A 16166-nucleotide genomic window follows, 5' to 3' on the forward strand; every position below is an offset into this window, starting at 1 on the left:
CGAGGACACCTCAAGCCGGCTGCTCAGAAATGATTTTTTTACAAAAAAAAAAAAAAAAGGCGGGGGGGGAAGAGGGAGGATAAAAAAGGTGACAGAGAGTGGTGACACCTGAGAGTGGTGACACCTGAGAGTGGTGACACCAGGGCAGGTGACAACTGAGGGTCGGTGACACCAGGACAGGTGACACACCAGGGCAGGTGACACCAGGGCAGGTGACACACCAGGGCAGGTGACACCAGGGCAGGTGACACCCCGGGGCAGGTGACAGCCAGTGGCGCTGGGGACTCAGCTGGGACAGCCGAAGAGCACCATGGCCTCGGCGAACTCGGCGAAGTCCTGGCACTGTCCCTGCAGCGCCGGGTCCTGGCACGAGGCCTCCGACGGCCACTCCTCCAGCCAGGTGTCCTTCCCGATCAGGTACGAGAAGCTGGGGACACGGGGACAGCCGTGGGGACACGGGGACAATGGGGACAATGGGGGCAATGGGGACAATGGGGACAATGGGGACAAAGGGGGCAATGGGGACAATGGGGACCGTGTCCCTCCCTCGTCCCTCCCTGTCCCCCCCATGTCCCCCCACCTCTGTCCTCCATCCCCGTGTCCCCCTGTCCCCTCTGCCCCCGTGCCAGTGTCCCACCCTGTCCCTACAGGCCCCACCCATGTCCCCCCATGTCCCCAGTGTCCCCCCCAGTGTCCCCCCGGTGTCCCTACTGTCTGCCGGTGACCCAGAGGTCGCTGGCCTGTCCCCAGACCAGGTAGTCGTGTCCCTCGAGCAGCCTCAGGGTGTCCCTGCACTGCTGGTGGCTCACGAAGGTCCTGTTGCTCCCGCTGGGGTCCTCGTCCGTGCCTGGCCACCGTGTCACCGTGTCACCGTGGTGTCACCGTGTCACCGTGGTGTCACCGTGGTGTCACCGTGTCACCGTGGTGTCACCATGTCACCGTGGTGTCACCGTGGTGTCACCGTGTCACCTCCACCCCCCAGACAGGGCAGCTGTGGTGGCACCACCCTCCTGGTGGCACCGGGTCCCTCCAGCTTCGCCAGGGGGTCCCCAACACACCGGGGTGACACCGACACCACCTGGGTGACACCGACCCCACCTGGGTGACACCGACACCACCGGGGTGACACCGACACCACCTGGCTGTCCCCAACCAGCCCACCTGAGTGTCCCCAGTTGCAGGTGACCGCCACCATGGCCCTCCCCAAGGTGTCCCTGTCCCCCCGTGGTGTCCCTGTCCCCCCGTGGTGTCCCTGTCCCCCCGTGGTGGCCCTGCCCCGTGGTGGCCGTGTCCCTGCCCCGTGGTGGCCGTGTCCCTGCCCCGTGGTGGCCGTGTCCCTGCCCCATGGTGGCCGTGTCCCTGCCCCGTGGTGGCCGTACCCATCTTGATGACCGACAGGACCTTCATGATGTAATTGTCGTGGGACGGGGTCTCCTTGCGGGCCAGCATCTTCACCTTGTACACTGCCAGGGGACACGGGGACAGTGCCACCACCCCCGCCACGGTGGCACTTCCGTGTCCCCAGTGTCCCCAACTTCACCCTTACCACCCAACATCCCCACTGTCCCCACTGTCCCCAGTGTCCCCATTGTCCCCACTGTCCCCACTGTCCCCATTGTCCCCACTGTCCCCACTGTCCCCATTGTCCCCACTGTCCCCAATGTCCCCAATGTCCCCACTGTCCCCACTGTCCCCATTGTCCCCACTGTCCCCACTGTCCCCATTGTCCCCACTGTCCCCAGTGTCCCCACTGTCCCCACTGTCCCCACTGTCCCCAATGTCCCCATTGTCCCCACTGTCCCCACTGTCCCCAATGTCCCCAATGTCCCCAGTGTCCCCATTGTCCCCAGTGTCCCCATTGTCCCCACTGTCCCCATTGTCCCCATTGTCCCCTGTGTCCCCAATGTCCCCAGTGTCCCCACTGTCCCCAGTGTCCCATTGTCCCCAGTGTCCCCATTGTCCCCATTGTCCCCAGTGTCCCCAGTGTCCCCAGTGTCCCCATTGTCCCCACTGTCCCCAGTGTCCCACCGAAGTCCACCCCGGGCTCGCAGGCGCGCTCGATGCGTTGGTTGACAGTGATGGCCTCGGGCTCCTCGTGGCGCTTGAAGCAGCTGTCTGTGGGGACACGGGGACATCACGGGGACATCATGGGGACATCACAGGGACACAGTCATGACAAGGTCAGCTGTGGCAGGGATGTGTCCCCGTCACGGTGACATGTGGCAGCTCCTCAGTGACGTGTCCCACCATGTCCCACCCGGCCAGAGCTGCCTGCCCGTCCCGCCCCCGTGTCCCCATGTGTGTCCCCGTGTCCCTGTGTGTGTCCCCATGTCCCTCCCCATGTCCCCGTGTCCCCAGTGTCACCTTCGGCGCAGCGACAAACTTCCCCCTGGCAGATCTTGCTCAGTTTCCCTCCCTCCTTGTCCGGGTGGTAGAACCGGGTGCAGCGATCGTCTGTGGGGACATCAGGGGACATCAGGGGACATCAGGGGACAGCAGGGGACAGCAGGGGACGTCAGGGGACAGCAGCCAGGGGGAACATGGGGACACCAGGAGGGGTGGGGACAGGGCAGTGACATCGGGCTGGCGGGACAGTGCAGGACTCAGGGGTGGCCCAGGTGGCCCAGGTGACACCGGTGACACCGGTGACAGGGGACAGGGACACACCGATCCTGTAGTAGCTGTAGACGCTGACGGCCGCGGGCTGGATCAGCCCCACCTGGAACCTCTGGTGGGCCTTGAAGGCGAAACACTCCTGGGCCTTGTGGGACACCTGGGGACAGGGACAGGGACATGGGGGTGGCACTCAGGCTGTGAGCCACCTCCCCAACCCGCCCGCTCCTGTCCCCAGCATTGTCCCCAACCTCAGCTGTGTCCCTGTCACAGCCCTGTCCTCCTCGTGTCCCTGCGCGTCCCCAACTCCATCTCGGACCCTGTGACGTCCTGTCCCCACCCCGTCCCTGTCCCACCTTGTCCCTGTCCCCACCCCAGTGTCCCCAGTGTCCCCACCTTGTCCAGGTAAATGACGACGTTGCTCCGCTCTTTGTCCTGGTCCAGCTCGAACTTGGAGATGTACCTGTCCACGCCCTCGGACAGCTGGGGACAGCGGGGACACGGGGACAGCGTGACACCGGGGCACGGGGGACACGGGGACGCACGTGTGGCCATGTGGGGACATGGTGGCGCACGGTGGCACGAAGACGTGGGGTCCCCTGTCTCACCCAGGTCGCCCCAGGTGTCCCCATGTCCCCCCTGGGTGTCCCCGTGTCCCCTCCTGGTGTCCCCATGTCCCCCCACGGTGTCCCCGTGTCCCCACACTGACCCTCCTCAGGTCCTGGACGTCCGGCGAGAAGCCCGTGAGCATGGACACGTCCAGGATGGACATGGTGGCATCCACGGTGTCCAGGTACCTGTGGGGACAGGGCTGAGGCCACCCCCACCTGTCCCCAACCCCTGCAGTGTCCCCAAGTGTCCCCCTCCCCGATGTCCCCGTTCTCCACCCAGGGGACAAGGTGAGGCTGAGTGCTCTTTGTCCCCAGTGTCCCCATCCTTGTCCCTGGTGTCCCCAGTGTCCCCTCCCTGTCCCCAGTGTCCCCTCCCTGTCCCCAGTGTCCCCAGTGTCCCCACCTGGTGCAGATGGTGATCTTGACAGACCTGATGATCTCCTCCTCTTCCTTGCCTGGGTGGGGACAAGGAGGGGACATGGAAGGGGACATGGGGCACCCACGGGGGACACAGCGGGGACAGGGAGGGGACAGCTGGGGACTCACCCGTGTCCACGTCCTCCACGTCCACGCTCAGGTCGAAGCTGTCACACTTGTTGTCCTTCTCGGGGACCTTGGCGTGGTACACGGTCACCACTGTCATCGTCCCCTTGCCCACGCCCTCGGCCTTCACCGTGAACTCCTCGTTCAGCTTGGTCTGAGGGGACAGGGACGTGGCAGGACACGGAGGGGACACGGAGATCAGGACAGGGAGGTGACAGGGACAGGGCAGGACATTCCAGGGAGGGGACAAGGTCAGCCTGGGACATCCCAAGCCTTGGGAGGACACGGAGGTGACAGGACACGGAGGGGACAAGGACAACCAAGGCCATGGAGAGGGGACAGGATGGTGCTGGAACATGAAGAGGCCCAGAGGTGACAGGGACAGGGACAGGTGCCAGGGACAGGCACAGGTGACAGTGCCAGGGACAGGTGACAGGGACAGGTACCTCGGTGGAGCGTGCCACCAGCGCGTTGCGGTTCTCGATGCGGTACTTGACGGGGTTGGCGCGGCGCGGCAGCAGCACCGACACGTCCAACTCCAGCTGCTGCTGGGCCTCCGTGGCCACCTGGTACTGGGCCAGTGCTTGGAACACCAGGATGGTGGCCTGAGGGGACACCGGGGTCACCAGGGCTTGGGGACATCGCCCCCAAAGGCTTCTGAGTGACCCAGCGCCACCAGGGATGTCCCCTGAGATGTCCCCAGGGGCGGCTGGGGGTGTCCCATGTCCCACCTGGGTGGAGCCGTAGCCCCCTCCGTAGTAGTTCTGCTGGGCGAGCCACCGGACCACCGGCCCCGCCAGCTCCGACTTCCTCATCTCCACCAGGGCCAGCAGCGCGTAGGACGTGCCCTCGATGTTGTAGGTGCGGGCGTTGCGCTCCTCCCAGCTGGCCCCACCTGTGGGGACATCGGGGACACCCTCAGCCACCGGGGACCCCGTGGCCACCTCGCCCTGGCCCCAGATTACAGCCCCAGGTGTGGAGCCATCTCAGGAGGATCCAAAACCACTTCTGGAGAACCTCGTGAGAACCCAAAACCGTCTCCGCTGACCCCAAGGCGAGGCGTCACCTTTGAGAACCTCAGGAGGAGCCACAACCAGCTCTGAAGAACCTCATGATTACCCAAAACTGCCTCTTTTCACCTCAAATTGGATCCCCCGGGTGAAGCTACCTCCCCCCGCCCCAATTTCCACCCCAGGTTTGGTGTCACCTTTGGAGAACCTCACAGAGACCCCAAACCACCTCCTTTCACCCCAGTTTGATCTTGGGGTGTCACCTTTGGAGAACTTCATGAGGACCTTCTCGCTCTTGAGCTTCCCGGCCAGGGCCAGCGCGTAGGACGCCAGGGCCACCGTGTAAGGCCGGGCCAGCTGCTCGTAGCGCCGGGCCAGGAAGTTGGCAGCTTTGTTGATGCTGTCGTCCAAGTTCTGGATGGAAAATTCGGGATCTCAGGTGGCTTCCACAAGGGTCTGGCACCTCAGGAACGCCCCTGTCCCCGCGTGGGGCCACTCACGTTGACGTGGTCCTTGCAGGTGTCCTGTGCCTCCTTGAGGGCGATGAGGACGAAGGCGGTGAGGGACACCTCGGGCTCGGCACCTTGGTAACCTCCCTGGGGGACAAAAACGAGGGGAAAAACCTCAGGATCGGGGTTTTCCCAGCGCCCAGCAGCTCATTCCGAACACCCGTCCCTGACCGCTCTGAGGGACACCCAGGGGACACTCAAATGTCACCCAGGGGACACTCAAACGCCACCCAGGGGACACTCAAACGTCACCCAAGGGACATCTGAAGAATTCCTGACCTTCACCTGACCTTCACACAAGGAACGTCCAAAGAACCAGACCTTCACCCCAAAACCTCCACCCGAGGTGTCCCCCGTCCCCAGCAGTGACGGGGCTGAGGTGTCCCCCTACCACCATCTCCTTGTGGATGACGGGCGCGTCCTCCTGGAAGACCCCGTCCGGTTTCTGCTTGTTGAGGATGAGCCACTTGACGGGGCCGCAGATCTCATCGTGCTCGATGTCCGTCAGCCTCCTGGCCATGGCGAACACCTTGACCACGTAGGCGGTCAGCCTGGGGGTGGGGACACCTGGGTCACACCCAGCCCTGTCACCCGGGCCGGGTGGTGGCGGTGGTGGCGGCAGGACCCTCACCAGGTGCTGGAGGGGCGGTTGATGAAGGCGGCGTAGGAGCTGTCGGGCTTGCGGAAAGCCAACTGCTGGGTGTAACCTGTGAGGAGACGGTGGCCGGTCAACGCCAGCGGTGACCAGCGGTGGCTCCAGCCACCCGTGTCCTCCAGCCATCGGCCAGCACAAGGAGCCAAGCTGAGGAGCCCTCAGGCCACCAGCCCACTCTGGAGCCCATCCCAGTTCAAACCAGTAACTGGAAACCCCAAACTGGCCTCACCCAACCCAGGTCTCCTCCAGAGGGGCAACCTTCTGCCACCTCAGGTGGCAGGGACACGAGAGAGGACACCGAGGGACATTCCCACTGCTTTTGGGGACACTCCCAGCCCTTTTGGGGACACTCCCAGCCCTTTTGGGGCTGTTCCCACCTTTCTTGATCAGCTCGATGGCCCCCGCCCGGCGGTCGACGCCGAAGTTCTCCCACTGCTGGGTGTTGTCCAGGTAGTGGACGGCGATGACCGTGGGCGTCAGGGCGATCATGTTCTGCTCCCCGCAGCCCGACGGGGTCACGATCAGGTGCTTCAGCTTGTCCCCATCGATGGCCTTCTCCACGATGATGGACACGGGGTTGCCTGGCCCAGAGGGGGACGTGTCACCCCCGAGGATGTCCCACCTGTCCCCACCCCACCACCAGGCTGTCCCCAGGTGTCCCCTCTTTGGGCCTCACCCTGGATGCTGACTTTGGTCTCTGCCTCCGTGTCGGGGACGATGTCCGAGAGATCCGCGGCCTTCACCCGCTCCTCCTGCACCCCGTCTGTGGGGTGGGGTGGACTTGGGTGACCCCAAATCCTCCCCATGTCTCCCCACAACGCTTAAAGCCAAGTGGAACCTCCCTGAGGTCCCCAGAGATGTCCCAAAGCCACAGCAGGACCTCCCTGGTCCCCAGAGATGTCCCAAAGCCACAGTAGGACCTCCCTTGGTCCCCAGAGATGTCCCAAAGCCACAGTGGGACCTCCCTTGGTCCCCAGAGATGTCCCAAAGCCAAGTGTGACCTCCCTTGGTCCCCAGAGATGTCCCAAAGCCAAGTGTGACCTCCCAGAGGTGTCACTCACTGACTCCCTTGTTCTGCGGGTCCAGCTCGACGATCTTCACCGTCTTCTCCAGCCGCATCCCCTCGGGCTGCCCGGGGCAGAGTCCGGCGCTGAAGGTGGGGCTGGGTCTGGGGTCCTCCCCTTCCCAACCCCTCCGGACCGGCCGGGAAAGGTCCCCCAGTATAAACCAGTCCCCCCCAGTGACGTACTGGGACAATGCCAGGAGGCCACTCTTGGCCATCCTGAGGGGACAATCCTTCACCCCTCGCCACGAGCTCCCGGCAGGAGGGTCCAGCCCAGGGAGCGATGACAGGAGGACAGGAGGACAGGACAGGACAGGAGGACAGGACAGGACAGGACAGGAGGACAGGAGGACAGGAGGACAGGAGGACAATCCCTGCCCTGCTCCTGCTGGCCACACCATTCAGGTGCCGTTGGCCTTCTTGGCCACCTGAGCACGCTGCTGGCTCGTGTCCGGCCCGCTGCCCATCACCCGGCCACCCAACCACCGGAGGGGGACACCGGGACGTCACCGCGCTGGGGACATCCCGGGAACGGAGGCAACACCGCCACGGCCACTCACCACGACCCTGAGCTTCTTCTTGACCCCGTCGCCCACGTACTGGTTGCGGACGGCCGCCTTGACCTCGACGTCCAGCAGGCCGAGCTTGAGGGGGACGATGACGAAGGACACGGAGCGCGAGGACTCGGCCTTCATGCGCAGCACCTGCTGGTAGCGCTGCTTGGCCGTGGAGGGGCTGCACAGGTCGGGGTTGTGGAGCAGCTCCACGCGCACCTGGACGGGGACGGGGACGTCACGCGCCGGGTCCGGGGCGGGGGGCGGCGTCCCCAGAAAATGCCCCCGGACCCACCGTGATGTCGTGCAGCCAGTAGTTGTAGAGGATGGCGCGGATCTCCACCTGCTCGTTCCTCACCACCGAGTAGGGCAGGCGGAGGTCGATGAAGAAGTCCTTCATCACCGTGATCTCGTAGGGGTCGGCCACGCACAGCCCTGGGTGGGGGGACACGCGGGGATTTGGGGTGGGGGGACACCTCGTGTCCCCACGGCAGCCCTGGGGGCTTCAGAGGTCCCTGGAAGTCCAGGGAGTCCTCACAAGGTTTGGGGGATCCATCAAGGACTGTGGGATCCTCACAAGGTTTAGGGGATCCCTTGATCTCCCAAGACTCTGGAGATCCCCTCAAGTCCCAAGCAGATCCCTCAAGTCCCAAGGATGGCCACCAAGCTTTGGGGCATCTCCAGATTTCAGGGGACCCCTCAGGCCTCAAGGACCCCCCCCAAGGTTTGGGGGCGTTCCCCAGGAACCCCCCTGGTCCTCCATGACCCCGTACCTTTGGAGGGGGAGAGGCTGACGGCCAGCACCTCCCAGGTGGTGATGGAGTCCTTCAGGTACACGGGCAGCGTCTTGGCCGAGACCCTGCAGGGGACAGGAGTGACCAAGGGGGTGACGGCCCACCCCAGGCTCAGGGGGGGTCACCGTGGGACCTCCCTGGTCCCCAGAGATGTTCCAGACCCACAGAGCCCCAGGCAGGAGCAGGAGCTTGGAGATGATCCCCAAGTGGACCAAGAAGTCCTGAGGTCGCACCAGGAGGTCAGCGGTGACCATGTCTGGATTTGGGGTGACCATGACTGGTCTCCAGAGATGTCCGAGCTGGATGGGGACGGGGTGACCGTGCCCTGGCTGGGCCGTGGGGTGGGAGGGTGCTGGGACAGGAGGTCCAGGCTCACCCCAGATCGTTGGGTGGCTCCGTCAGCTGCTCCACCTGCCACAGCCAGCTCTCGGGGAAGAGGGTCCGCGAGACGATGTCCGAGTCCGGAGAGAAGAGATCGTCCTCCTCCTGGCCTGGGGGTGGTGGCATCGGCCCTCTCGAACGTGGCTTCAGGGCTCCAAGCCCTGAGCAGAGCTGGTATCACCCCAGCGCCACCCAGTGCCACCCCAGCGTCACCCCAGTGCCACCCAGTGCCACCCCAGTGCCACCCAAACCCACCCAAGACCCTCCCAACCTTCACCTGAGCTCCACCTGAGGAACACCCAAGGAACACCCAAGGTTCACCTGAGGAACACCCAAGGAACACCCAAGGTCCACCTGAACTTCCCTCAAGGTCCACCTGAACTTCCCTCAAGGTCCACCTGAGCTTCACCCAAGCTTTGCTCAAGAAAAACCCTTCAACTCCATTTGAGGTTCACCAAGAACCACCCAAAACCCGCCCGAGACCCTCCCAACCTTCACCCCAACTCCACCCGAGGTCCCTCCTCCCGCCCTCCAGGGCCCGGCACTTGCTTCTGGCCAGCCCGGTGCCGAGGGCCACGTTCTGCTGGTCCCGCTTGGCCTTGATGAAGGTGCAGCAGTCGAGGAAGGCGCGGACGCAGGACTCGCCCTCCTGGATGTACTCGCTCCTGCGCTGGCAGCCGTGCCCCATCGGGTTCTCCTTCATCCCGTCCTCGCAGCACTTCCGCTCCAGCTTCCCCGAGTACTCGGCCACTGCCAGACACCGGCACACGGCTGGCACCGGCCCCGGTGGCTCCCGGGAGCGGGGACCTCGGGGTGTGGGACTCTGGTGGCTCTTGGGGGTGTGGGACACTCTGGTGGCTCTTGGGGGTGTGGGACACTCTGGTGGCTCTTGGGGGTGTGGGACACTCTGGTGGATCTTGAGACAGGGGACACTCTGGTGGCCTTTGGGACATCAAACACACTGGTGGCCCTCAGGGACAACAGGTACCAGTATTAACTGGGACATGGGACACTCTGGTGGCCCTCAGGGACATGGCACTCTGGTGGCCTTTTTGGGACAAGGAACACCTGGTGACCTTGGGGACAAGGGACACCCTGGTGGCCCCAGGGGCACAGGACACTGCAGCGTTCCTGGGGACAAGGGACACCTCCGGTGCTCCTGGGGACAAGGGACACCCCAGTGCCACCTACCCTTGGTGCCCTTGTACTCGGCGAGTGCCAGCGAGCGGCGCTTGCGTTTGGCCGGCTGGGGACACTGGACATCTGGGGACAGAGGGGACACTGGTCAGGACCCCGCGGTGTCCCAGGTGTCACATCCCAAAGTTCAGGGTCACCGCCCCATCCCTGAGGTGCCACCCCCCTGTCCCCGAGGTGCCACCTCGGCTGTCCCTACCTGACCGCTGCGGGGTGCTCAGCTGGACGTTGGTGGTCAGGCTCAGGCCAGCGTCCGTGAAGACCCCGATGTTGTCCCTGCCACTGCCCGGCGTGCAGCCGATGTCACTTTGCTCCACCGTGTCCCACACCTGCACCCACAGGGGACAGCCGTGATGGCCACCGCCACCATCCAAGGACAGTGGGGACAGCCGTGATGGCCACCGCCACCACCCGGGGACAGCAGGGACAGGGACAGCCGTGATGGCCAGCCCTTGGGGACAGCAGGGACAGGGCCACCCACCCTGGTCTGGGTGAGCTTGTTCTTCTTGCTGAGGACGAAGACGCCCTTGTCCACGGCCACCAGCCCCACGTGGGCCTTGTGGTCGCCCTCGATGCGCAGCCTCATCGGTGTCCCCGGCTCGTGGACACGGTTGTCACCTTCCGTCGCCCCCTTCACCACCAGCTGCCACAGACACGGGGGGTGATGTCCCCAGGATGTCCCCAAAAGCCACCTCTGTCCCCCCCACCACGGGGGACACCAAGTCCGGGCCTCCAGGGGCAGTTGGTGGCCATGGGATTCATGTCTGGGCCATCACTGGGTCACCAGGGCCACCTGGGCCACCCAGGAGATGTCCAAGCTCCTCACGGAGTGTCCAAAACCACCCAAGTGACACCAAATCCCCTCCAGGGGCCACCCAGGTCCCTCAATGTCCCCTCAAGCCCTTCCGAAGGTCCCCAACGACCCCAAGGTCCCCCTAAAACCTTCCAAAGGTGCCCCAGATCCCTCAAAGATCCCTCAAGAGTCCCCCAAACCCTTTCAAAGGTCCCTCAAGTCCCTCAGGAGCCCCCCCAGATCCCTCAAGACCACCCAAGGCCCTCAAGGACTTCCCAAAACCCCTCAAGGCCCTCCCAGGTCCCTCAGGAGCCCCCCAAGCACGTCCAAAACCACCCGCACCCCTCCAGGGCCATCTCAAGGACCACTCCTGCCACCACCAGGGCCCGTCCCCAGTGTCCCCAGGAGCCCTGGACCCCCCGGGGCCGGCGGGGGACACTCACGGTGCCCATGCAGGTGTCCTTGACGTCCACCCAGACGGAGTCGGCCACGATCTCCCCGGGCAGCACGTGGTAGTAGGCCACCACGCGGAAGGACGGGATGAGCTCGGGCGTCACCGGCAGCGTCATGGTCACCAGGCTCTGGCCGGCCTCGTGCCGCTGCCGGCCGGCTCGGAGGATGCGGCCCTTGCTCATCACCTGCGAGGAACGAGGGCTCGGTGGCCACCGGCGCGTCCGGGCGGCCGAGCCGGGGGAGCGGCGGCCACGGGGACCCAGCAGGAAGGGGAAGAAGGGAGTTGGGGACAAGGGACATTGGGACCCACCATGAAGGGAAAGAAGGGAGTTGGGGACAAGGGACATTGGGACCCACCAGGAAGGTGAAGAAGGGAGTTGGGAACCCACCATGAAAGGGAAGAACAGAATTGGGGACCCACCATGAAGGTGAAAAATGAAGTTGGGGACAAGGGACATTGGGACCCACCAGGAAGGGAAAGAACAGAATTGGGGACAAGGGACATTGGGACCCACCAGGAAGGTGAAGAAGGGGACGGAGTTGCGGACGTTGTTGTCGTTGGTCTTGAGGTGGAAGTTGACGGCCAGGTTGTCCCCGGGCTGCAGCTCGGTGCCGGCCACCGCCAGGTGCAGGAAGTTTCCGGAGCCGGCCTGGCTGCGGTAGGCCAGGGCCGTCATCTGCCGCGAGGCCTGGCGCTGCGGGGGCAGCCCCGCCTGGGCCGTGCGCACCTGGCACGGGGACACGGTGGCACTCGGTCACGGGGGACGCTCCCCCACACCCCCCCGGCCACCCCAGGCCTGGTGGCACCGCCGGTGTCCCCACTCACGGTGATGGGGACGCTGTCCTTGTTGGCCGGCATGTTGAGGACCAGCCTGGCCGTGCCGTCGCGCTGGGTGGACACCTGGCCCTGGAAGCCATCGGCCTGGACGGTGACACGCGGGGCCGGGGACTGGTCGGGGTTGGTGACATAAACCTGGAGGGGACACCGGGGGACGTGGGGACGTTATGTGGGGACATGGAGCGAGGGAAGGGACACTGGGAAGGGACATTGCCACCAGGAAGGGCCATCCCCGTGACACAGGGACAGCCCACGGTCCCCAGCCCCTCTCAGGTGACACAGAGACGTCACCCAGGGACTGAGCTTCACCCCCAAGCCCAGCTGTGTCCCCACCCCAGGCCAGGACACCCAGTGGGCCCTGGGCCACCCCCCTGGGCCACCGCTGTCCCCAGGATGTCACCAACCGTGAGGTCAAAGGGCATCCCCGGCTTGAAGTACTTGGGGGTGCGGGTGAAGTGGATGCTGTAGGGGGACGTCACGATCTGGATGCCACCGTGCTGCGCCTCCACCATGTCACTGCCTGTGGGGACAACGGCGGTGACCGTGTCACCCGGGGCCAGGGCCAGCCCCGTCCTCGCTGTCCCCAACCCCACGCATCCCCAGAATCACATCACTGCTGTCCCCGCTGTGTCCCCCGTGTCCCTGTCCCCCGTGTCCCCTGTGTCCCCCCGTGTCCCCCGTGTCCCCACACAGACCTGACTCGGTGATGACGGTGACAGTGACATAGAGGGAGTGTCCCACGAGCTCCTGGGGGTTGGGGAAGCGCTCGCGCAGGTGAGCCATGGACAGCACGGCCTCGGCGTCACCGTCCTGCACCTGGGGACGTGGGGACATGGGGACAGGGTTAGGGACATGGGGACAGGGACATGGGGACAGGGTTAGGGACCTGGGGACAGGTCTGGGGACAGTGCCAGGCTCACCGGGACGCGCTGCAGGGACTGGGGGATGCTCTTCTTCTCGTCGTCCACCATGACCCCGAAGAGGACAAAGGCCGTCCCCTCCAGGCGCTTCCCGTACAGGTACCTGGGGACAGCCACCGTGTCCCCGTGTCCCCACCCTGCCACCCGTGTCACCCATCCCTGCCACAGCCACCACCGAGGTCACCTGTGTCCCCCTCACCCCCCCAACCTGTCCCCACGCCACCCCCAGGGACGGCAGAGCTGTCCCCTGTCCCCCACGCAGGGGTGGCCCCAAAGGGGACACTTTCGGGGACACTTCTGGGGACACTTCTGGGGTCACCTGGCCAGGATGGACACCCGGAAATCCTCCTGGCGGTCGATGTACAGGAACTTCTCCTCGCTCTCCAGGGCCACCTCAAAGCTCGGCAGCACTGCGGGGGTGACACGGGTGACACCGGTGACACGGTGGCACCGCCAGCCCTTGGGTGCCACCGGTGACGCGGTGACACCGCCAGCCCTTGGGGACGGTCCCCGCGGTCCCCCCCGCACCCACCGTACTCCTTGACCTCGAACTGGGTGCTGAAAACCTGATCCGGAGAATCCTCGAATTTGGCCGAAATCGTCCACATGCCGAGGCTGGAGGAGGGGACAGTGAGGGGACAGCGAGGGGACAGCGCCGGGGGTGTCCCCAGGGCCACCGCGGGGGCGGCGGGGGGGAGGTGACACCCACCTGACCACCTCGGGCAGGTTGTGGTTGAGGGACAGGATCCCGGTTTTCATCGGCGACGACACCGGCACTTGTTTGATGATGACGTTGTCGGGGGTCTGGGGGGACACGCGCGGGGCGGGGACGGTGGCGCGGGTGGCACCGGGGCACCCCCCCCACCCCCGCTGTCACCCCCGTGTCACCCGCTGTCACCCACCTTGACCTCCACGATGACCGTCTTGGCCACCGGCTGCATGAGGTGGCCCACGGTGAAGAGACGGCAGAGCACTGCGAGGGGACACGGGGACAGGGACAGAGGGGACACAAAGGACAGGGCGGGGACACGGGGCACAAGGTGAGAGGGGGCACAGGTGTCCCCACAGTGTCCCCACCCCCCAGGTGTCCCCAGGTGTCCCTGCAGTCCCCAGGTGTCCCCAGGTGTCCCTGCAGTCCCTGCAGTGTCCCTGCAGTGTCCCCAGGTGTCCCTGCGGTGTCCCCGCGGTGTCCCTGCAGTGTCCCCGGGTGTCCCCAGGTGTCCCCCGGTGTCCCCCGCGCTCACCGGTGGCCCCGGGGGTGTAGATGGGTTTGTCGGTCTGCAGGAAGATGTGGCCGCTCTGCAGGGACACCAGCAGCACCTTCTCCAGTGTCACCGCGGCCACCCGCGCTGTCACCGTCACAAACTGCTTCTTCTGAGCCGGCGGCAGGAGCTTGGCCGACACCTGCGGGGACATTGGGGACACTGGGGACACGTGTGGGGACACTGGGGACACTGGGGACACGTGTGGGGACACTGGGGACACTGGGGCACTGGGGACAGGGGACAGCGGGTGGCAGCCATGCCCAGGAAATGGAGCTGAGGACGCTGGGGACAGTCCCCGTGGTCACCAGGAGTGACCGTCCCCTCCTGTCCCCCACCCCCGGTTCAGGGTTCAGCCTCAGTTTCCCCGCCCGGGCAGCGACCGCTGTGACAATGGCCCGGGACAGTGACCGGGGGAGGTGACAGTGACCAGGGGGCGGTGACAGTGACTGGGGGGGTGGTGACAGTGACCAGGGGGTGGTGACAGTGACCAGGGGGTGGTGACAGTGACTGGGGGGGGTGGTGACAGTGACCAGGGGGTGGTGACAGTGACTGGGGGGGGTGGTGACAGTGACCAGGGGGTGGTGACAGTGACTGGGGGGGGTGGTGACAGTGACCGGGGGGTGGTGACAGTGACCAGGGGCGGTGACAGTGACACCGTACCTTGATGGTGGCCGTGGCCATCATGCCCTCGGCCGGGCTCAGGGCCAGCCGGCTCTGGAACAGCACCTGCCGCTTCTGGGGGAAGTCCTGGACCAGCAGCGAGGCCTCGGTGGCCGCGCTCAGCCCGGGCGCCTCCAGCACCACCCGCTCGTCCGTGTCCAGCCGCAGCACGGCCGGGGTCACCATCGTCACCCTGGGGACAGCGCGGGGCTGCGGGGGTGGCACGGCCCCGGAACCCCAAACCTGTCCCCACGGCCCCGGGAACCCCAAACCTGTCCCCACAGTGACCCAAAAACCCCAAACCTGTCCCCACAGTGACCCAAAAACCCCAAACCTGTCCCCACAGTGACCCGGGAACCCCAAACCTGTCCCCACAGTGACCCGGGGACCCCAAACCTGTCCCCACAGTGACCCAAAAACCCCAAACCTGTCCCCACAGTGACCCGGGAACCCCAAACCTGTCCCCACAGTGACCCAAAAACCCCAAACCTGTCCCCACAGCACCCGGGAACCCCAAACCTGTCCCCACAGCACCCGGGAACCCCAAAACTGTCCCCACAGTGACCCAGGGACCTCGTGGGACCCCGTGAACCCCCTGATCTGCCCCATGGTCCTGAAACAACCCCAAATCCCTCGATTTCACCCCAAAACCCCCCACTGCGCCCCAGTGTCCCCCCCCCCCCCCGGCACATTTGGGTTCGGGTTTCGGGGGGTCCCGGTTATGGGGGATCCAGGCTGGGGGGGGTGAGGGGGGAGATCCCGAGGTTTGGGGATCCCAAAAGAGGGGATTCCATGGGGGTCCCTCGGGTGGGGAGGGGTCCCACGGGTGGGGAGGGGTCCCACGGGTGGGTGAGGGTCCCATGGGGTGGGTGGGGGTCCCAATCGCTCACAGCTGGGCGCGGGCGGGGGTCCCGAGCAGCGCCGCGAGGCCGAGGAGGAGGAGGAGGGTGGGGGGCGGCAGCGCCGGAGCCCCCATGGCCGCAGGGAGGGGACAGCGACAGCGACAGCGACAGCGACAGCGGCGGGGGGGTCCCTTTATGGCGGCCCCGGTGGTTAATGGGTAACCCGGCCATGGGGGGGGGCTCCGGCCACCTCCGGCCACCTCCGGCCACCTCCGGCCACCTCCGGCCCCCCGGTGCTGCTGGGGTGACACCCCCGGACCCCCCGTGCCGGGGGGGGGTGGCACTGTCGGGGGGGGGTCCCGCACCCTTGGGTGCCCCTGTGGGGGGTGGGGGGGGGTTTGGGGGGGGTTGGGGCCCCCCCGGGGGTGGGGGAGGGGCTGCCCGGTCCTTCCTCATTTCGGGGAAGGC

The 16166-nt window shown here is 65.8% G+C and overlaps 1 protein-coding gene across 3 annotated transcripts; it reads right to left on the bottom strand.

The window, feature by feature from the left end:
- Nucleotides 1-20: 20 nt before the first annotated feature.
- Nucleotides 21-16007, bottom strand: C3 (complement C3). 3 transcript variants are annotated; one of them, XR_015281465.1, is made up of 41 exons: nucleotides 15747-15885; nucleotides 14857-15049; nucleotides 14176-14335; nucleotides 13834-13904; nucleotides 13641-13735; nucleotides 13464-13546; nucleotides 13251-13341; nucleotides 12932-13034; nucleotides 12707-12827; nucleotides 12416-12531; nucleotides 12000-12146; nucleotides 11689-11901; nucleotides 11164-11358; nucleotides 10409-10570; nucleotides 10127-10256; nucleotides 9925-9996; nucleotides 9283-9483; nucleotides 8729-8894; nucleotides 8332-8417; nucleotides 7854-7993; nucleotides 7565-7777; nucleotides 7003-7069; nucleotides 6618-6704; nucleotides 6319-6522; nucleotides 5918-5993; nucleotides 5678-5837; nucleotides 5278-5373; nucleotides 5041-5191; nucleotides 4499-4662; nucleotides 4214-4372; nucleotides 3771-3921; nucleotides 3628-3679; nucleotides 3323-3410; nucleotides 3010-3096; nucleotides 2668-2773; nucleotides 2365-2454; nucleotides 2029-2115; nucleotides 1380-1463; nucleotides 712-847; nucleotides 203-427; nucleotides 21-155 (listed from the first exon to the last, which is right to left on the bottom strand). XR_015281465.1 is itself a non-coding variant. In XM_086871424.1 (40 exons), the coding sequence occupies exons 1-40, from the start codon at nucleotides 15830-15832 to the stop codon at nucleotides 286-288; spliced, it is 4980 nt and encodes a 1659-aa protein (XP_086727550.1). In that variant the 5' UTR covers nucleotides 15833-16007; the 3' UTR covers nucleotides 21-285. The 3 variants fall into 3 exon arrangements, 2 of the variants coding, with proteins under 2 accessions (XP_086727550.1, XP_086727549.1); XM_086871424.1 differs by having other exon boundaries at nucleotides 21-427; nucleotides 8729-8843; nucleotides 15747-16007; XM_086871423.1 differs by having other exon boundaries at nucleotides 21-427; nucleotides 15747-15918.
- Between the last annotated feature and the right edge of the window lie 159 nt (nucleotides 16008-16166).

The sequence above is a fragment of the Cyanistes caeruleus genome, chromosome 35 (genome assembly GCF_971803275.1).
Source record: "Cyanistes caeruleus chromosome 35, bCyaCae1.hap1.1, whole genome shotgun sequence".
NCBI classification, from domain to species: domain Eukaryota; kingdom Metazoa; phylum Chordata; class Aves; order Passeriformes; family Paridae; genus Cyanistes; species Cyanistes caeruleus.

Coding starts and splice junctions, on each gene's coding strand:
- C3 (XM_086871423.1), bottom strand. CDS start 15,832: ATGGGGGCTCCGGCGCTGCCGCCCCCCACCCTCCTCCTCCTCCTCGGC. Junction 13,547..13,640: donor AACCTGCCCGAGGTGGTCAG/GTGGGTGTCACC, acceptor CCCCTCCTCCAG/CCTCGGCATGTGGACGATTT. Junction 848..1,379: donor CCTGTCGGTCATCAAGATGG/GTACGGCCACCA, acceptor CACGGTGGCCAG/GCACGGACGAGGACCCCAGC.